Here is a 22,307-nt window from a genome sequence, read left to right as displayed (position 1 = left end):
ATGTTCTAGCTGAGCGGGTGGTCCAGATGTTCAAAAAGCTTGCAAGTTGCCTCTTCAACTTCAGGATCGTGCCACAAATGATGACAAGTGCAGCCCTGGTGGATGGGCTGACACTTTGGACACGGCTTAGCCTGACTTTCCCAAACTTAAGCATCAAGATTTAATCAATCAAGAATCCAACAAACGGATCATGATAGACAGAGATGAGACACCGGGAGATACAGTCCACATAAGGAAGTTTGGTGACAGCTCTCCATGGATTCGTGCTTAAAAAAATTGATCCGCTGTCATACATAATTAAAACTAGGGAGAAGACTATGAAAGACACGTCAACCACCTCTGTGGAACCATCCGTAGAGGCAAGTGTTTCGACAATCATGCCACTATAGGCCTCCTTCACACCATGTGGATGGGAAACTCCACCCACTAAAAACTCGAGATCCAGTCCTGAAGGCTATGGAGATGGAGACAGAGATAGAAGAGATGGAGATAGGAAGGTGATTGCAAACACAGAGGAATGACAATTTAGCAACAAAAACTTTTAAAAAGTACACTTAAAGAAAGAATCAACGTTGATTTATGTTTATATCATGCTTTTCTGGATAAAAGAAAATGGAAAATATCCCAGGCCATGTCAAATTGTCATCAGGAATAAATTCCACATATTCCAATCTGTGACATATTATAATATGCAATGAAAAATACACCCTTTGGACTAATAGAAACCCTGATAGATGACCTATATTTCTGGCTGTTACTACAATCTGTTGTGTATGATTATCAGATACATCACTCTATTCTGTTGTTGCACAAAAGCAGCAAAGATAACTGATCCTAGGTATTAGGGAGATAAGTTATGAGGTATGAGGAAAGTCTGTGACACTTGTGTGTTACAGACTAGAAACACAATAGCATTAAAACACAAAAGATAGACAAGATGAAAACAGATTATTGCTTCAAAAGAAAGCATACAAACCAAAACATTTGAGGAAGAAGTTCTTCATATGGAGGATAAACAACATTGGAAGTAATATTCTAGTTGGAGACAAAGACATGAAAGATATTCAAAATGTAGTTGGATACTAAGGTAAATAACCTGTAATGCTGCAGCGAAGAGATTCATTGCACTGATTAATCATTTCTTGTCTGGAGATTTTTCCCTAAGTTTTTTTTCTTTATTCTTTCATGAGATATGGATTTTGCTGGCAAGACCAGCATCTGCTGCACATCCTTAAATGCCTTTGAAGTGAATGGCTTGCTAGGCCATTTCAGACCCAGTTCAGAATTAACCACCTGAACTTGAGACAGATGTAGGCTAGACCAAGTAAGGAAGGCAGATTTCCTTCTGCGAAGGACATTTGTAAACCAAATGGGTTTTTGTAACAATTGGTAAGAGCTTTCATGGTCATCATTAGTGAGAGCAGTGTGTAATTTTAAGTTATTTAATTTAAATGCATCTAGCTTTTATTGTGTGATTTAAACCAATTTATACACTGGTTTGAATTGAGACTTGTGTCCCTTCATAATTCTCAGATTAAAATTTAAAGTTTTCAGTTATTACAATGTGGGAACTGGCTGGTTGCCAACAGCAGACTTCTACTACATAAATAGAGTCATAGAGATGTACAGTGCGGAACCAGACCCTTCAGTCCAACTTGTTCAAGCCGACCAGCTATTCCAACCCAATCTTATCCCACCTGCCAGCACCCGGCCCATATCCCTCCAAACCTTTCCTATTCATATACCCACCCAGATGCCTTTTAAATGTTGCAATTGTACCAGCCTCCACCACTTCCTCTGGCAGCTCATTCCATACACTTACCATCTTCTGCATGAAAAACTTGCCTCTTAGGTCTCTTTGATATCTTTCCCCTCTCACCCTAAACCTATACCCTCTACACTCCAGGGAAAAGACTTTGTTTATCATTACAGTGCATAATGAGATCCACCAACTCTTCACCCACCCTCACAAACGCATCCCACCAAGGACAAACCCACTTCCATAACCCCACATTTCCCAAGGCATTTCCCAGGGCAATCCACCTAACCTACATATCTTTGGACTGTGGAAGGAAACTGAAACACTGGAATGAAGATAACTCAGACATGGGGAGAACCTGCAAACCCCAAACAGACAGTCTCCCAACGCTGAAATTGTACCTGTGTCCATGGCGCTGTGAGGTAGCAGTGCTAACCACCGTGCCACTATGCCACCTATATCTGCATAGGCTGTTTGAATAGGTATCATGATTGATTGCAATTCTGTCACCCTTGTCCTATAACTGTACACATTATTTCATTTTAAACAATTATCTCATGCCCTTTTGAATGCATCTTTTGATCCTGCCACTACCACAATTCTCATTTCATTTGTATGAAAAGGTTTTTCTTACCTCACATGAACTTCTTTTGCAAATCACTTTAAATCTGTGCCCCATTGTTTTTTGGACTTTTCATCAGTCAGATCAGTTTCATCCTCTCTATTCTCTCTAGTCCTTGTGATTTTAAACTGTTCTATCAAATCTTCTCTTAGCCTTCTCCTCTCTGAGGAAAATAGTCCCAACCTCTCCAATCTATCTTTGTACCTGTATTTTTATATCTCTTGAACCATTCTTGTAAATCCCTTTTGCTCTCTCTTCAATGTGCTCAAATCCTTCCTGAAGTGTGGGAACCAGAACAGTACACAATACTCGAGGCAAGGTCTAACTTGTATCTCATACACGTTCAGCATAACCTCCTGCTCCTGTACTGTATAACCATATTAACAAAGACTAAGATAGGTTATGCTTCTTTAACCACTCTTTTGACCTCTCCTGCTGTCTTTAATGATTTATGTACATTATATATAACACAAACACACACAACACCTAGGTCTCTCCTGCTCACTCTTTAAAGTAATATTCTTTATACAATCTCTACATGTTCTTTCAACCATCTGTATCACCTCATACTTCCCTCATTGAACTTTATCTGAAATATATTTGCCCATTCCACCAACTTATCAATGTCCATTTGAAGATCTGCACTATCCCATTGCATTATCTTCTACAGCTGGTATGCAATACGTGACCAGGAGACATGCTCATGGGATCATTATTATATCATGCCCTGTGTCCTGATGGTTTAAAGGTCTCAGGCTCCATCTTGCTGGAGACACTTGCAGCATGACATATTGACAGAGCAAGCAAAAGTTTGAAATGAATTGCTCTGTATTAGTCCAGACATGGAGGTGCCTTTGATAGTCATGTGTACAGATTCCAATATCTGTAATAAGCATGTATTGAACCTTTGTGTGTTACCAACATCTAGTTCTTATGCTATGAGACTAATGTAAGTATCACCACATCGTGTACAAATACCCTGTTGAAGATAAAAAAAAACCCCATCACCATATTTATGGTAGATTGAGAAGGGCAGGTCAACTTCATCCTCCTTGCAAAGTTTTGTATCTCGTACAAGCTTTGAAATTATTCCCTGCATGCCAGAATCTTGATCATTATCATAAATTAGGAAAAACAAGAGCCCCTACAATGACCACGGAACTCCATTAAAAGCCTTCTTCTAGTTTAAAAAATATCCTATTAAATATCCTATTTAATAAATAGTCTCTGAATCCCATCACTCAGCAGCTAATTTTGTATTCATGTTGCTATTGTCCCTTTTATTTCATGAATTTTTCACAAGTTTGTTGTGTGGCACTATTCAAATGCCTTTAGAATGCATGTACACTACATCACCAGCAATACCCTCATCAACCCTGTTATTCATAGCTTCATAATAATAGAAGCAGGATTAGACCATTTGGCCCGTTGAGCCTGGTCCACCATTCATTAAGATCATGGCTGATCTATCCATGTCCCACCTCCTCCTACCTGCATTATTCCCATTACCCTTAATTCCCCTACCATGCAAAACCCATCCAACTGCGTCTTGAATATACTTAATGAAGCTGCCTCTACTGTTTCCTTAGGCAGAGAATTCCATAGATTCACTACTCTCTGGGGAAAGCAGTTGCTCCTCAGCTATGTCCTAAATCTACTTCCCCGATGTCCTAGTCTCACCCATCTCAGTGGAAACAACTTGGCTGCCTTTATCCTATCTATGGCTTTCATAATTTTATATGTTTCTATAAGATCCCTCGCATTCTTCTAAATTCTAGCGAGTACAGACCAGGCGGCTCAACCTCTCTCCATAGGGTAACCCCCTCATCTCTGGAATCAACCTGGTGAACCTCCTCTGCACCGCCCCCAAAGCCAGTATATCCTTCCTCAAGTAAGGAGACCAGAACTGTGCACAATACTCCAGGTATGGCCTCACCAACACCTTGTACAATTGCAGCAGAACCTCCCTGCTCTGAAATTCAATCACTCTAGTAATGGAAGCCAATATTCCATTAGCCTTCCTGATTACCTGTTGCACCTGCAAGTCAACGTTTAGTGATTCATATACGAGCACTCGTAAGTCCCTCTGCACAACAGCTCGCTGCAATCTTTCACCATTTAAACAATACTCTTACTTACTATTTTTACTTCCAAGGAGGATAACTTCACATTTACCAACATTGTGCTCCATCTGCCAGACCCTTACCCACTCACTTAACCTAAATTTCTCTGCAGATCCTCCACATCCTCTGAACAGTTTGCCTTTCCACTCAATTTAGTGTCGTCAGCAACTCAGATACGTTACACTTGGTCTCCTCTTCCAAATCATTTATATATATCATGAGCAGTTGTGTGCCCAACACCAACCCATGCAGCACTTTGCTCACCATTGATCTCCAACCAGAGAAACATTCATTTATCCCAACTCTCTGCTTTCAATTGGTTGCCCAGTCCTCTATCCATACCAGTACTTTCCCCACAACTCCATGCATTCTTATCTTATGAATGAGTCTTTTATGCAGCACCTTACCAAATGCCCTCTGGAAATCCAAGTATACAACATACCCCATTTGTTCTTCTCCATCCACTGCATTTGTTACATCCTCAAAGAACTCCAGTAAGTGGAGTTAAAGATGACCTTCTTTAATGATTATTTGACTAATAATGATAAGTCAAAAACGACCTTCCCTTCCTGAATCCATGCTGCATCTGCCTAATGGAACCCCTCACATCCAGATGCCTCACCATTTCTTCTTTAATGATAGTCTCTTCACAAAATCTCCAGCAAGTTAATTAAATATGATTTTCTGTAAGAAAGGCAATGGCAACAGGCAAAAAAATACTGCCATCTCCAACTTATCTTCCAAGTTACACACCATTTTAAATTGGACATGTTTCTTTATGACTTGGTCGTAACATTGAACGGTACTGTGATTACCTCAATACACAGACTCCAGCAATTCAGGAAGACTTTCATCATCTCATCTAAAATAGCAGAGATAGGAAATTAATTCTGCAAGCTTACGTTTTAAGAATGATTGTATATGGGCTGTTATGACCTTCCTCAGAAATACATATAAACTGATTTTTCCACTCTGTCATGTCGTATGCAGTGCTGATTAAACTGTGTATGATGGAGGACAGTTGACTACTGCGATGATAATGAGTCTACATCTACTCTCCTATATTTATTTGGCACCATTGTGTTGAATTACTTTCTCCTCTGCAGGTGGGATTATAACTCTTGAGGACCTGAGAGGTTACAGAGCTCATTACCTATTACCTAAAGATATGGTGAACATATCGATTGGTAACTACACGTTGTTTGTGCCAAGTGCCCCTACCAGTGGACCTGTGCTTGCATTGATACTGAACATCCTGAAGGGTGAGATATCACAGCAATGACGTTTTGGTCAGCAGGATAGGTAACACCAACAGGAATGGCCAGAATTAAAATGTCATTTGCTTCTCTGCGATTCCCACTGAAATCCACAGAAATCTTCCCATGGTTGTGCAGTCAGATCATTCAGTTATGACCTACCCAAACTTCCAGTATTGATTTCATTATTTGGTCCAATGATTTTATTCAGCTTCACCAAGCTTTGTGTTTCTGAGATCAGTTGGTGAAATAATTATTTATAAGAACAAAAAAGAAGTACAGTACAGGAACGGACCGTTCGGCCCTCTAAGCCTGTGCTAATCATCATGCCCTAACTAAACTGAAAAACAAACCTTCTGCCATTATTTGGTCCATAAGCCTCTAATCTCTCCTTATTCATGTGACCATCCAGATGCCTCTTAACTGTTGCCATTGTGCCTGCTTCCACCACTTTTTCTGGCAGTGAGTTCCAGGCTCCTACTATTTTCTGCATGAAAAACATCCCCATCTGACCTTGAACCTGTGCCCCCTTGTAATTGAAAAAAAAAAGCCTCTGACTACCCATCCTTTCCACCCCTCTTACAGGCCTCTATCAGGCCTCCTCTCAGCTGCTGTCTTTCCAGTGAAAACAATCCGACTCTTTTTAACCTTTCCTCATAGTCAGCATCCTGGTACCTCTCCAAAGCTTCCATGTTATCCTAGTATTGTGGCCACAAAAACTCCACAGAAAATGTTCATCAAGTGAGTGGCAATTATGGGCAGTAGATATGCAGTCCCCACAGCTATTCCAATTCAATTGCTTTCCTGACCAAGTATTCAAAAGAACTATGTTTGAAATGTGTGCCTCGAGTTCAAAGTGTGGGGATGGGGAATCAATTTAGGATGAGGGATGGACCAGCTGTGCTGGAAGACATTTTTGAATCCAGGTTAGGAGGTACAGTCATGTGAAAGAAATCAGTGCCTTTGGCCTTTTGAAAGTCTCTTCCTGGTCAACAAGTTAGATTTCTCCACTGAAGGTTGTGTTGGGATCCCACAGCTGGTACAAAGTACAACTTAGTAGTGCTACTGCCTATTTGGGCTGAATGGTTGGCCACTCATTTCAAAGACTGATTGAATAAACCTTGATATTGTCAGCCATGTCATTGATGCTGTTTAATGGGTTTGGAAGCTGTTCAGACTGTTAGTTCTCCAAGGTTTCTCAGTGCTGCTCCAGGAACTAGTTCAGCCCATCAAGCAACGCAAAAAGAGGGAGATTATAATGGAACTGTATATAGTGTTAGTTAGGCCACAGCTGGAATATTGGCTCTCATTGCCACATTATAGGAAGGATGTAATTACATTAGAGACAGCGCAGAAAAGATTCATCAGGGTATTGCCTGAGCTGGGATGGTTCCGCTATGAACAGTTGTTTTCCTTAGGCTGAGACGGAATCTGATTGTGTTGAGCAGTGTAGACAGGGTAGATAGGGAGAAACGTTTCCCCTTAGTGAGGGGTCAATAACAGTTTTAATGTAAGGGGCAGGAGGTTTACAGGGGATTTGAGAAAAAATATTTTCACCCAGAGGGTTTTGGGTATCTGGAACACACTGCCTAAAATGGCGGGAACCCTGAAGACATTTAAAAACTAATTAGACGAGCCCTTGAAGTCTTATAGCATAGAAGGCTATGGGCCAATTGATGGAATATTGGCTCAGAATAGATGGATGATTAATGACCAACGAGGATATGATGGGCTGATGGAACTCTTTCCAATGCTATAATAGCTTTATAACTCTATAATTCTATTCTAGTGCCCTTGTGAACCATCACAGCCTTTGAGCTTGAGGCACACCAATAGCAGGGAAAGCACAACTGGGGTTCTGACTGTGCCAATCAGTTCGGTTACTTCCAGAGTCAAATTGAGATGTAGCTTCAAGTGGGAGAACAGATAGGATCTCTCATTCCTGAAAATGTGTTGACTATTTTATTTTGGAAGGTCTTTGGATGATCCATTGTAACAGTCTGTCAATTTTTCATGTGAGACTAATGTGTCTGAATTTCCTTTCATGTATTAAGAATGGTGTGACATTGGCTTCTGATGTTTTGTACTGATCTCACATTAAAACCACCATAAAAGATCTTTATCCCATCTTCCTTGGATTACTGATGGACTTTATTCAGATAATTACATTCCCATGTTATGTCTCAGCTTACTTTTTATTTACAGGTTACAATTTTACTTCAGATAGTATTTCTTCTCCGAAGCAGAGGGCCTTGACATATCACCGAATAGCTGAAGCCTTTAAATTTGCATTTGCAAGGAGAGGCATGATGGGAGATCCACGATTTGTCAACATGACTGAGGTAAATTGTCAGTCTAATGTTGTTCAGTTAATTGAAATGTCTTCACCATGCACAGTCACACTGCACACTAACTGAATTGTCATTAGTTCTTGTTCTACCTTGAATGTCCATGGGTGTGAGTTAGGCATTGTCTAGGTATTTGCATGCATATGACACTGGAAAAGCACTGCTGTTCCTGTTGTAATGTTCTAGGGTTTCCAAGAAGGTGACTTGTGATGAGTTTGTAAGATTGATTGGAGACACCAAGTTCATTGATGATAAACTCAAGGGATTAATGTGACAATTCCATGTAGACCTGGAAGACATAGCTAGCATTTTAAATGAATACTTTGCTGTGAGAAACAGGGACTCTGACATTATTTTCAAAACCTCTCTGGCCAGTCAAGAAGCCATCACTGTTGGAAACAGTTGGAAACTATTGGGAAACAATTGGAGAGACAGAATCAATATGTAAGATAGCTCGCTGAGCTGGAAGGCTTGTTTTCAGACATTTTGTCACCGTGACTAGGTAACATCACCAGTACGTGTCTCTGGCGAAGCACTGGTGGTATGTCCCACCTCACTATTTATAGGTCTTACAGGGTGATATCAAACCTTAAGAAACCAACACCTGGTCATGGTGATGAAATGTCTGAAAACAAACCTTCCAGCTCAGCCAGCTAACTTTCATACTTAACATCAACCTGGGCTACAAATTTTCTCAAAAATGCTAAGGCAGATCAATCTCCACTTGAAAAGACAAGGATTAATCAAGGATAATCAGCTTGGCTTTGTAAATGGAAGGTCATGTCTAATGAATTTGTTTGAATTTTTTGAGGACGTGTAGATGCTTAGTAGTAGGCAACAGAGGGTGATGGTCAAAGGATTTTGTTTTGCTGGAAGCCTTTGTTAAGCATATTAATGATCCAGATGTGAATATAGGAGGTATGACAGTAAGTTCACAGATGACACAAACATTGATGCTTTGATAAATAGTGAGGAGAGAAACCTTAGACTACAAAATAAATTAGATGGGCTGATCAGATGGGCTTAATAGGAAGAATGGAATTTAATCCTCACAAAATGTGGGATGTATTTTGGGTGGACTAACAATGCAAGGGCATGCATGTTGAATGGTAGGACCCTTTGGAAGTACAGAGGGACCGTGATGTGCACGTCCATTGATCCTTAAAGATAGCAGGACAATTGGATAAGGTGTTTACAAAAATTAAGAACCCCACTGTACCTGCGGGGGGAATACATTCCAAGACCTACCACAGGAGCCCAAAACTGCAGATAGGTGCAAACCCATTCAGCTCAACCGGACATTCACCTTTGCAGCAACCTCCGGTCCCTGGTTCCGGAAGGTTCCCTTTAATATGTTCAAGCTGCAGTAAACCGCAGGTGACTAAATCCATGGAAAATGATTCAGCGGATGCAGGGGTTGCCCTATATTTGCTGTTATTAGTCAAAGCATTAAAAAGCATTGCAAAAGCTAAGAGGTTCTGATGGACCATTTACAGTGTTCGTTAGGTCACAGTACTGTACACAGTTCTGGCTGTCACACTATAAAAAGGATGTTATTGCATTAGAGAGAGTATGGAGGACACTCAAGAATTACGCCTAGGCTGGAGTGTTTCAGCTAAGAAGACAGACTAATTAGGTTGGGGTCATTCTTACGAGAGACGATACTGAATTATACAAAGATATGAGTGGCATAGATGGAGTAGATAGGGAGACCCTTTTCTGTTCAATAACCAGGTTATTGTTGCAGTTTTAAAGTAAGGAGTAGGGGATTTAGAGAGAAGTTGAGGGGGAGAAATGGTTCATAAAGTTACAAGAAGTTTCAAAAGGGTTGTGAATATCTGTTATTCATTGCCAAAGTGGTTGTAGAAGTATGGACCATCACGACAATTAAGATCAATTTAGAAAAGCACTTGAAATCAAAACAGACAAAGCTATGGATCAAATGCTAGAAAAATGGGATTAGGATAGATAGATGTTAAATGACTGGAGCACATAAAATGGACTGAAGGGCCGTTTTCTGTGCTGAATGACTTTAAATTAGATTACTTACAGTGTGGAAACAGGCCCTTCGACCCAACAAGCCCACACTGACCCTCCGAAGAACAACTCACCCAGACCCATTCTGGTTACATTTACCCCTTTACCTAACACTACAGGCAATTTAGCATGGCCAATTCACCTGACCTGCACATTTTTGGACTGTGGGAGGAAACTGGAGCACCCGGAGGAAACCCACGCAGACACGGGGAGAATGTGCAAACTCCACACAGACAGTCGCCTGAGGCAGGAATTGAACCCGGGTCCCTGGTGCTGTGAGGCAGTGGTGCTAACCACTTTGCCACCGTGCCGCCCACACTCGAACCTGTTTGTTTCCGGTTTTGATCCAGCCACTTGGGAAGCAAAATGAACAGAGTCGGATCTCATCCACAATTCTAGTTTTCCACAAAAAAAAAATAGATTTTTTTGTTTGGAAACATTAGAAACTGTACAGTCTAAAGAACACATCAAACATCAAACCAAATCTTTTCCAAGTCAAAACATAAATGTATGCTTTGAGACAGAACCTTCAAGAACAGGTCAATACTCCAATGGAACATGCTTCTTTACGTGAGGAATAACTACTGAAGAATGAACTACATCCCTGTTTTCCCACACAACATCGCCTTATAGACAAGCTATTTACATAGAAGAAGCAATTTCCCTCTGTATTACTGGAATTATACCAGCATAGGACCCTTCAGCAAGCACTACTTGTTCAAGGTGTGTGATCAAGCTTCCAGATTGATTAAATCTCTGAATTAATGGAAATCAGCAGAGAAAGAAAAAACTCACCAACTTCATGTGAAGTGTTTCTATACCTTATCACAGACTTTCCTTATCCATCTAATAACACAGATTAATCAAGTCAAGGACTCGGGAGGAGTGAGAGAGATAAGGAGAAACTGTACACAAAGTGTTGTAAAAAGGAGTAATCTAAGTCACTTGATTCATTTGAGAATGTATAAATATGTTCATCAATGTTTAGAAGGAAAGGAGGAAAGTCTTAGAAAGGGGTATTGTGGATCGGCTTTAGGACTCTAGAGCAACCTTGTGATGATGTCATTAAGCTGCTCCCTACTGGGCACAAATAACCATGTGGGAGGAGTTAGATAAATAATGCATTATTGATGCAGTTCAATGAATAATCTCTGAGCAATCCCACATTCAGATTAGAGCCTGTTATGTCTAAGACTACCATATATGGTAGTTTTACTATTAATATGCAGCAAATGGAGTTCGAAAGGAACTTAAGCCTGAAGACAGTTTTTAAAATTACATTCTCCTTAACTAGTTCTTTTGATCCGAAACTGCTGGGTGGGAGCATAAAAAGCATGCCTCAAAAAGAAAATTCATAATTAGGTAAAACTTTGAAAAAGTAAATACAACAAATCATTTCCACATGCAGCAAGGTCAGTAACCAAATGTAACAGATTTAGGATGTGGAGTAAAATGAAACAGGGAGACACAGTGAATTGCAGGGATCGGAAAACCACTGCCTGATGGTGGAAAGATTTTCAAAAATACTTTTCAAAAGGGAGTTAGATTTATATTTGTGAAGATAAAATTTGCAGGGCTTTGGAAAATGTGGGAGTGGGACTCATTCGACAGATCTTTCAATAAGCCGGCATGAATAAGATGGACCAGAAGGTCTTAGCCTGTGCCTTTGTTTAGAAACAATCATACAATCATACCCTGTATAGTCCACCATGATTCTCTGAGGAAGCAGTTGAGTTCCTGGAATGTTGTGCGCTAGTTGCCAGAACTTTCCACACAAACTGAACACTGCCTTAAAGACACTGCCTGAAGTCATTGTCAGAGATGCATTTCAACTATCCTGTGTGACATCAGCCATTTCCAACACCAACTATCCTATGTCCTCTATGAATGAGACTGACCATTTAATATTGACTGGTGTGTTTTCGGTTCAGCCTGCACATATCCATTAAATTGAAAACCTGAATATTCAGCAGAGACAGAGACAGACTTCATCCATTCGGTCTGGACTTATTCAAATCCTGGTCTCTAAAGTGAGAGGTCCACTGCACTATACTAACCATTTTATTCTTTGGATCCTTTTCATTAATAGTTCGTTTCCAATATGACTTCAGAGTATTTCGCGGCAAAGCTGTGGAGTAAAATCTCAGACAATATAACACGTCCTACAGGATACTATGAGCCTGAGTTCTACACCACCGATGATCATGGGACATCCCATTTGTCCCTTGTAGCAGAGGATGGCAGTGCAGTGTCAGTAACCAGCACCATTAATTTATAGTAAGAGATTACTGGTCTTAAAATATTCATTTGCTGTGATAACATCTCTATTTGTTTCCTTCCCCTTGCTGTTTCTGCTTGGTCCTGCTATTGTTGTGTATGAGAGGGTAATGGGGTACCTTATTTGGTATATTAACTTTTTCACAGCTCTTTTTGGCCACAATAGGAATTGTAATAATGGGCGGAGGGTGACGTGGGTAGAAATATAACTCCACATAAGAATGAAGGAAAGAGAATGATGATTCCCTCCACTTGTCAGTCACTATAGCTACTTTTATTTGTTTCCTAAATAACAATAAAAATTGCAAATCAAAGAGATTTGGTCAGGAAGTAAGTTGCTAGCTGAGCTGGTAGGTTCGTTTTCAGACATTTTGCCACCATGCCCAGTAACCTCATTAGTGAGCCTCTGGTGAAGCATTAGTGTAATGACCCACTTTCTATTTATGTGTTTAGGTTTCCTTGGGTTGGTGATGTCATTTCCTGTGGTGATGTCATTTCCTGTTATTTTGCTCAGAGGGTGGTAAATGGGGTCCAAGTCGATGTGTTTGTTGATAGAGTTCTGGTTGGAATGCTCATGTGTGTCTCTGTTTGGCTTAGCCTAGGATGGATGTGTTGTCCCAGTCGAACTGGTGTCCTTCCTCATCTGTATGTAAGGATACTAGTGAGAGAGGGTCATGTCATATTGTGGCTAGTTGATGTTTATGTATCCTAGTGGCTAGTTTTCTGCCTTTTTGTCCAATGTAGTGTTTGTTACAGTCCTTGCAAGGTATTTTGTAAATGACATTAGTTTTGTTAAGTTCATTAGCTGCTGTTTCAGTGTGTTGGTGAGTTTGTGGGCTACCATGATGCCAAGGGGTCTGAGTAGTCTAGCAGTCATTTCTGAGATGTCTAGGGTTTCTGGATGTGTTTTGTCTGCTTGTTTGGGTTTGTTGCTGAGAAATCAGCAGACTGTGTTTATGGGTAACCGTTCTTTTTGAATACACTGTGTACTCTTTGGAGTTCCTCGGTGCTGCAATATGTGGTGGCTTATTGAAATAATGTTCTAATGCAGCTTCATTTTGGGTGTTGGGCTGATTGCTTCTGTAGTTCAGTATTTGGTCAGTATGTTTTGTTTTCCTGTAGACACTGGTTTGAAGTTCCCCATTGGCTGTTTGCTCGACAGTGACATCTAGGAATGGCAGCTTGTTGTTGTTTTCCTCCTCTTTTAGAGAATTTTATGCCAGTAAAGGTATTACCGATAGTCTTGAAGGTTTCCTCTAATTTATTTTGCTTAGTGTCATCCATGTAGCAGACCCAAAGTTTGGGTTGGATGGTTGGCAGAGCTGTTTGTTCGAGTCTCTGCATTACTGCCTCTGCTAAGAACCCTGATATTGGAGATCCCTTGGCTGTCCCATTGGTTTGTCTGTGGGTTTTGCTATTGAAAGTAAAGTGGGTTATAAGGCATATGCCCACTAGCTTGACGATGTTGTCCTTGCTGATGAAGTTGGTGGCATTTGGTGTATGTGTCTTTAGCTCCTCTAATAGTGTAGTCAGTGTTCCTTGGCAGGTTGAAGTTGGATGGATGTGCACAGGGTTGTTACATCAAAGGAGACTATCATTTCATCCTCTTCTATTTTGGTGTCTTTGGTGTTTAGCAATTCTTGAGTGGACTGAATGGAGTAGTGTGAGTCTTCTTCGAAGTGTTTTAGTCTTTGGTGTAGTTCCTTGGCTAATTTGTACATTGGTGTTCCAGATACCGAGACTATGGGTTTGAGGGTGGGGCTCCTGGTTTGTGAATTTTGGGTAATCCGTAGAAGCATAGTGTGTTCAATTCGTCTGGTTTCATTTTTTGGAAGTCTATCTTGTTTAATTCTCTAGATTTCTGAAGTTTTTTGAGTAAGGGCTGTGATTCGGTTCTCTGCTTGTCGGGGAGGGTCTATCGCCACCTGTTGGTAAATGTCAGTGTCTGCAAGCAGTGTTTGCAAGCTTCCTTAATATAGTCTGTTCAGTTTAAAATGACTTTCAAGCGCAGAATATGACATCCTCGCAGGAAATGACATTACCAACTCAAAAAAACCTAAACACATAAATAGAAAGCAGGTCATAACACCAGTGCTTCCCTGGATGCTCACTGGTGATGTTATCTGGCATAGTGACGAAACGTCTGAGAACAAACCTTCCAGCTCAGCAAGCAAACTTACATCCAGAACCTCAACCTGAGCTACAAATCTTCCCAAAACTCATGTTGATTGGCTTTAGAATTCTTAGATTATACTGTTGTCATCAAAGTTGCTTTATAATTGCAAGTACTTTTCTGTTATCATTTTCATGACTTTACCTAACCTTCTCGTGCCTGAAGCTCTCATAACGGCCTACGCAGTATCGTTCTTCATTCGTATCTTTGGCACTCACCACTTCTGATTTGGCTTTCCATATCCACTCAGAGGGTCAGTGTGGACTTGGGGCCAAATGGCCTGTTTCCATACTGGAGGGAATCTTATCTAATCTCATCATCTATCCACATTTAAAGTCTTCATATTACAAAAAGAAGATAAAGTCACCAGAGAACATGCAAAGAAGATTTATTCTAGAACTTTAGGTTATAATTATCAAGAAAGAGACAGAGACCCTTTTCTCCAGGAATGAGAAAGTGTGACTTTAAACATCTGAGATGGTAAATTCTTAATACAGTAGATATATAAATGTCTTCACATCTACTCATGTATGAAACTGAAATTTCATAAATGTAAAATAATTACCAATAAATATCCTAAAGAAGTCAGAAGAAACCATATTACCCCAAGAACTGTTGAAATCTGGAGCTTGCTTTTTGAGGGGAATTGCATTGATATTTTTAAGGGGAAACTAATAAAGTACCTGAGGGAGAAGGATATGCTGACAGGATGAGTGAAGTAAGGTTAAAACAACAGAATAGACCAATTGGGTGGAATGGCTCACTTCTATATTCGGGTAAGAGATGCAGTTGAGAAAGTGGGACGTACATGGTGAATGGCATTGTCACCGTCAGCACCATATTTAAATCCCAAATGTACACTTGTTCAAACACTGCAAGCCAGGAACTGCCAGTCAAAGTCTGATGGTGAACCGTTATTACAGAGGCTCACCTTTTAGCGGACAATGGTGGAGAGGAGGACCATCCTCTTTCCTCAATATTGCCCAAAGAGAGCACGGTACTAAATATTGCCATCTTAGACTGAAATATATCATCTGGGTCAGTGCAATGACAGCTGGTGAGAAGAAACCTGCAGTAGTGTTATGAATGTCCAACTAATTGCAAAATGAAACCAAGCAATGGACCCTGAGATGTATCCTGTGTCAGATTCTTGCAAAGGGATGTGTGCTGCTGTGCAGAGCAACCCTGAAGGAGCATTTCAGTGTAAAGTGTCGGTGAGCCTTAAAGTGCAGTGAGGTGCATGTGTGTTTTCTGAGCCATAATGACGTGGTTAGGCTTGTGTTATGTCAATACTGACTTCCATGGATGAAGGGTGGACACAGTTACTGCCCTTGAAGCATATTATGAGATGTTGGTGGATGAAGGTGAACATGGACTCTGGAGAAGCAACCAAGTGGCATCTCTTAGAACCTAGTCTACCTATCAAACTGGATAATCTTATATTTATCCCCATTGTGTTCCAACTGCCAAACATTTGCTCATTCATTTGCCCTTGAATGCCTTTGCATCAACTCCACAAATTTCACTCATACCTAATTTAGTGTCATTTACAAATCTGGGAATATAATATTTAGTCCCCACATTCATTGGTATAGATTATGGATTTGAAAATACTTATGTGAAAGTAAGTAGTGATAATTGGTATCAATCTGTCTTTGGGTGGGTATTGAACATTAAGACAAAAATGACTGGTCTTGCTGTATAGAGAATGGATGGAATAAGAAATTTTTGGTGTTATTAAAATAAATTCTTATTTTTGTTGTCTTGCAGCTTTGGGTCAAAGGTGAGGTCCAGAAAAAATGGGATCATTTTCAATGACGAAATGGATGACTTTTCTTCGCCAGGCACAAAGAATTCATTTGATCTTCCATCTTCCCCAGCCAACTTCATCATGCCAGGTTTTGATTGGTAGACAATGGAAACTAAAGTTAGAGCTGCGAAACTATGATCTCTCTTTAATAGGCATGCATGTTCTTCACACTCGAAAACTAGAATTGTACACAATAGTGCTTATGCTACCTTTAGACAGAGCTATCCAAGGACTGAGGTAGAGAGTGGTGGGTGTGTGGAATGCACTGTCATCGGTGGTGGTAGAGTCATAGAACATAGAACATAGAAGAATACAGCGCAGTACAGGCCCTTCGGCCCTCGATGTTGCGCCGATCCAAGCCCACCTAACCTACATTAGCCCACTATCCTCCATATGCCTATCCAATGCCCGCTTAAATGCCCATAATGAGGGAGTGTCCACCACTGCTACTGGCAGGGCATTCCATGAACTCACGACTCGAGACATTAGCGATATTTATGCGACTGCAGGACAAGTACATGGATGGCAATAAATTGAGGGGTTTGTAGGTTACGCTGATCTTAGATTAAGATAAATGCTTGCCAACATCGTGGGCTGAAGGGCCTGTACTGTGCTGTATCGTTGTATGTTCTATGTTCTACTCTTCAAAACTCCATATTAATTAATAGATCTCAATTTCTTTTTGATTGAAGGACTCCTTTTCAACTATAATCATAGACCTGCCTTAATTATAATTATAATACACAATTTTCAAAATCTCAGTGCTGCATAAAAAGAGTGTTTTAGTGCTGTGTTGTTTTTCAGAAAGCAGGTTTTAACTACGGATTATGAGTAGCTACTTTTCCTTGCAGGGCCTGTTTATTCTTCACAGTAGCAAGGGCCTGAGGAGAATTGAGCATGAAGAAAGTGCTCAGAAAATAGGAAGTAGAAAGTCAGAGGGAGAGAGAGAAAGACAGAGGTTTTGGAGGGTGGGGAACACAAGGCATGGAAAGAGCAGTGTGCAGAGAAAACATAAGCAAATGAAATAGCACTCGAGAGCCAGGGGGTGGGGGAGCAGAAGCGCAAAAGAAGACAGCATACCTCTGATTGTCACTCATTCAGTTACACCTGATCACAGTGCTGAAGTTTTACAAATCTAAGCTGTCTTTGATAGCAGAAGCTTTTTCCAGCCATCCTATTCTTTACTATAAACTCTAGTAATTTTGAAACCACAGATGTTACTCATTTGATTTTTGTTCCCTAATTTCCCTGCTTGTAGCCTTTTAAAAATAATGGCATGTGTGAGAAACAAAAGCCCACTCACATCAATAATTTCAGTCCGAGACAAAATTTCTGAACAGCAGCGTCGTTTTATTTGTACACCTGCAGGTGGGTGCTTTGTCTAATTGCCAGGTAAGGCAATTCCAAAATGCACAGTATATCCCAAAAAACCCTTGCAATTTATACAGTTTCTTTTCCCATATGTTTTCCCTGTTTGCCCATATATCCACCATTGTTCTGTATTCACGTCTCATGCTAACATATCCTTTCTTTTTGCTGAATATATATTTTCTCATTCCTGTTCTGTATCAGAATTTATAGTTGCAGAAATAACATTAATTCATTTATATCCCACAATATGCCATATGCATTTGTCAATCTATAGAATGTTAGAAATGGGAATGGGTCATTCGGCCAGTCAGGCCTGCTCTGCCGCTCAATTCTATTCCTGTCGTCGGGTAAACTTCCTGGAACTCCCTCCTCAACAGCATTAGTAAAACAAATGGAGTGCAGCAGGTCAAGAAATCAACTCACCAGCATCTTCGAAAGGACAACTGGAGACAGGCAATAAATGCTGGCCTAGCCAGAGATGCTACCATCTCCGGAATGAACTTTTTAAAATTTAAAAATCAATTAATTTAATCCCAATTGCCCAACTTTTCTCCAGTCCCCTTGTTACCCAGAATTGACAAAAACCTACCAAACCTAGTCTCTCAGACGCTCCAATTGTACCTCTGCATGAGTGTTATTTTCAATGAGGAAATGGCAGTTTTCAGTTTCACAGGGGTTATTCATCCAAGATGCAAACTGACGTGGAACCACAAGCTAAATAACCCACAATCCTCCAGATCACATCAAAGTCCTGCCACGTCTATTTGTGAATGATGTTGTACATTTTCCAAACAGAAGAATCCTAAACATACTGGATACAGTAACGACTAGAGACCATGACCAACATCTAGCTTTAGTGTGAAGACTTGTGGTCCAGGAGTAGTTAGGAGTCCAGGCCTAGAGCCCAGGCCTAGCTAAGCCGTTCCAACTTTACAAGATGACAAAGTGGAAAACTACCCAGTTATGTCCTGAACACAAAAGACAGAACGAAACCAATCTGCCATTTACCACCCTACTACCTTACTTTCAATGACCAACAAAATGAGGAAAAGTGTCAGGAATTGGGTTATCAAAAAGCACTTACCAGTAACACAAAATGCCGTGGATACTGTAAATATTAGAAAATGCTGAAAATAATAACTTATCCATTAATACTCAGTTTCAGACCAACCTGAACCATTCAGACCTCTTGGCCCAACAAAGGATCAAAGATCTGAAGTTCAGAGATGAGCCGTGTCCTTAACATGAAGGCAACATTTGACCAAATATAGGATCAAGTTGCCTTTGTAAAATTGACATCAATGAGGATCAGGAGCACCTCTTCACTGGTTGGAGTCTGAACTATCTCAAAGGAAAAATGTTATGATTGTCAATGGATAATCATCATAGCCCCAGGCTGCAGAATTTTTGTTGTTGTGATGAACCAGGTCCAATCTTTCTCAGCAACATCTTCAATGACTTTTACACCTCGTGTTCAGAAAAGGGGATGTTTCCAGATGATTACACAATGCTCAGTTTCATTCACAACTTCAGAGATAATGAATCAATTCGTGCCTGTATTTAGCAAGTCTTGACATTCAGGTTTAAATTAATGAATGGCAAATAACATTCATACGACACAATTAAAAGGCAATGATCATCCAAAGCAAGAGAGATTCAAACTACCTGTTCTTGATATTTGACATTGTTAACCTTGGAATCCTCCATCATCAATATTATATTTTCCATTGACTAGAAACATAACTGGAACAGGACTTAAATACAACAGCTACAAGAGCAGTTCAGAGGCTGGATGTTCTAAGCTCAGTGACTTGCCTTTTGGCTCCCTAAATGCTGTTGAGCATCTAAAAGACACAAGCGAGGGGTGTGATGTAGGATTCCCCATTTTCAATGGTTCCAGCTTGAACAGGAAGTTCAATGCCATCAATGACAAAACAATCGATTGACTGCGCTACATCCTCGACCAAATGCATTCACTCTTTCTATCAATAGCACCACAAGATGTAAAGTAGCAACCAATTGAGATTGGTCACAACACACTGCAAAACCACCATCTTGAGTACTTGGAAGAATAAGGACTGCATGGGAACAGCATCACTTGCAAGTTCCCCTTCAAGCTTTACACCATCCTGACCCAGAAATATATTAGTGTTTAGATTAGATTACTTTAGATTAGATTAGATTAGATTAGATTACTTACAGTGTTCTTTCAGCATGACTAGACCAAAGCCCCTACCTAACAACACTGTAGCTACACCTATGCAACAACAACTGATATTTATATACTGCCTCTCATGTCCAGTGGAACAGCACATACACAGAGATGGCATGTCTGGCACATAGTCTGTAAGGTATAATTTCATGTTTATGACTTTGTCAGGTTAGATTTGAAGGAGGGTTGACAACTGAGTTTGACTGTTTGGCCCTTTCTTGTTCAGCAAGGGGGTGAACAGTTATCAGGGACAGGAATATGGATATGCACCATCAAATCAGATTGATTTTATTGAATAGTTGAGCAAGTTCCAAGGGCTGAATGGCCTATTCCTAATTTAGGTATTTGTCTGTTTTGTATGGTTTTACCAAGGTACATATTTGGGAAATAGAAAAGGGGTCAGATATAAATCCTTGGAATACATCAGAGTAACACAGAGAGGGAAGAGAGATGAGCAATGCAAGCAACATGTTGGTTACCATTAGACAGATAAGAATCTTAGCAGGTGAGAGCAGTCTCCCACCAGCTGGGAAACAGCGGTGCAATGTTAGAGGGGAATGATGTGGTCAACCACGCCAAAGGCAGCAGACAGGTCTTGAAGGTCGAGGAGGGAATATTTATCTTCTTACTGTCCCATTTCCTTGATATGAGCTGATTTCATAATGTGGCAGCGGTGGAAACATACATTGCATGGACTAGGCTGTTAAGAATTTAATACATCAGAACCTTTTTAATGGCAATTAAGGATGGGCCTAAATGTTAGCCTTGCTGTGATACAAATATCCAATTAATGATTTTCTTTTTAAAGAGTCCCCACATAATAATTAAAATGGGATTCACTTAACAATGCCTCGGTATTCAAATTATATTTATTAAACATATTCCTATACCGTAACTGACCATCAGGCTTTTAAAAATATTCTTTTCTCAATAGATAAAATACCCCTTTCATCTATGTGCCCTGTCATTCTCCTTGATCAAAACAAATCCGTAAAGATGGTGGTGGGAGCCTCAGGAGGACCGAGAATCATTACTGCAACTGCTCAAGTACGTACTAATGGAATATGAGGATCAGAACAGAAGGCATGGGAACATGTTACAGCTGTACAAAATATTGCTGGGGCTCCATTTTGTGTAGTGCATGCAATTCTGCTCACCCTGCTCTATGAAGGATGTTATTAAGCGAGAAAGAGTGTCAAGAGGAAAAACAAGGATGTTACTGAGACTGGAAGGTCTGAGTTATGGAATCCGTACAATATGGAAGCAGGCCATTCAGCCCCATTGGATCCATGCCGACCCTCCGAAAAGCATCCCACCCTGACCCAGCCCCATAAGCTATCCCTGTAATCCTGCATTTCCCATGGCTAACCCACCAAGCCTGCATATCGCTGGACACTATAGGCAATTCAGCCTGGCCAGTCCAGTTAACCTGCACATCTTTGAACTATGGGAGGAAACTGAGCACCTGGAAGAAACCCATGCCAACACGGGGAGAATGTGCAAATTCCAATACTGGAAGTGAGCTCCGGTCCTTGGCACTGTGGGCAGCTAACCACTGAGCAACGATGTTACCCCAGCGAGAGGCTAGATGGACTGGGATCTTTTTCCCTGGTGTGTAGGAGACTGAGGGGTGATGTTATGGAGATTTATAAAATCATGAGGAGCATAGATAAGGTGAAGAGCCAAGGTCTTTTCCTGAGAGTAGGAGAATCTAAAACCAACGGGCATAGGTTTAAGGTGGGAGGGTGAAGACATAAAAGGGCCCTGAGGGGCAACTTGTGAACACAGAGGGTGATGCATATGTGGAACGCGCTGCCAGAGGAAGTGATAGAGACAAAATAACTGCAAATGCTGGAATCCAAGATAGACAAGCACGAGGCTGGAAGAACACAGCAAGCCAGGCTGCATCAGGAGGTGGAGAAGTCAATGCTTTGGGTGTAGCCCTTCTTCAGGACTGGAGGCAGGTGTGGGGGGAGCTGGTGAAGGGGGGGGGGGGGGGAAATGGGGTGGCAGGTGGTGAAGTAGTGATAGCTGAACGCAGGTAGAGGGTATGTTCTGGTTGGTGGATGGGAGGAATGACTCCAGTTGGTAGCTGGAAGGTAGGGTTGGTAGGTAGAATGGAAAGGAGGGGGAGGGGCTGGGAAGTGAGTTGGGGGTATGGTAATGGAGGTTATTTGAAATTGTAGAACTCAACGTTGAGTCGTCTAGGCCTGTAGGCTGCCCAGGCAGAAGATGAGGTGTTGTTCCTCCAATTTGCGATCTGATTTGCTGTGGCAGTGGAGGAAGCCGAGGATGATCATGTCGGAAAGGGAGTGGGAA

General features: G+C 40.9%; 1 protein-coding gene across 1 annotated transcript in view; it reads left to right on the top strand.

Annotated features, from left to right (window-relative positions):
• The window catches only part of LOC122562432 (glutathione hydrolase 1 proenzyme-like), a 71,112-nt gene that overhangs the window by 34,197 nt on the left and 14,608 nt on the right, over positions 1-22,307 (top strand). Inside the window, exons 3-7 of the mRNA XM_043715289.1 lie at positions 5,602-5,766; positions 7,966-8,102; positions 12,235-12,422; positions 16,366-16,493; positions 20,923-21,035. Coding sequence (XP_043571224.1) covers positions 5,602-5,766; positions 7,966-8,102; positions 12,235-12,422; positions 16,366-16,493; positions 20,923-21,035 — 731 coding nt within the window. The remainder of the gene's footprint in view (positions 1-5,601; positions 5,767-7,965; positions 8,103-12,234; positions 12,423-16,365; positions 16,494-20,922; positions 21,036-22,307) is intronic.

Source organism: Chiloscyllium plagiosum, chromosome 25, assembly GCF_004010195.1.
Source record: "Chiloscyllium plagiosum isolate BGI_BamShark_2017 chromosome 25, ASM401019v2, whole genome shotgun sequence".
Taxonomy (NCBI): Eukaryota; Metazoa; Chordata; class Chondrichthyes; order Orectolobiformes; family Hemiscylliidae; genus Chiloscyllium; species Chiloscyllium plagiosum.
This window is presented reverse-complemented; position numbering and strand designations above follow the sequence as displayed.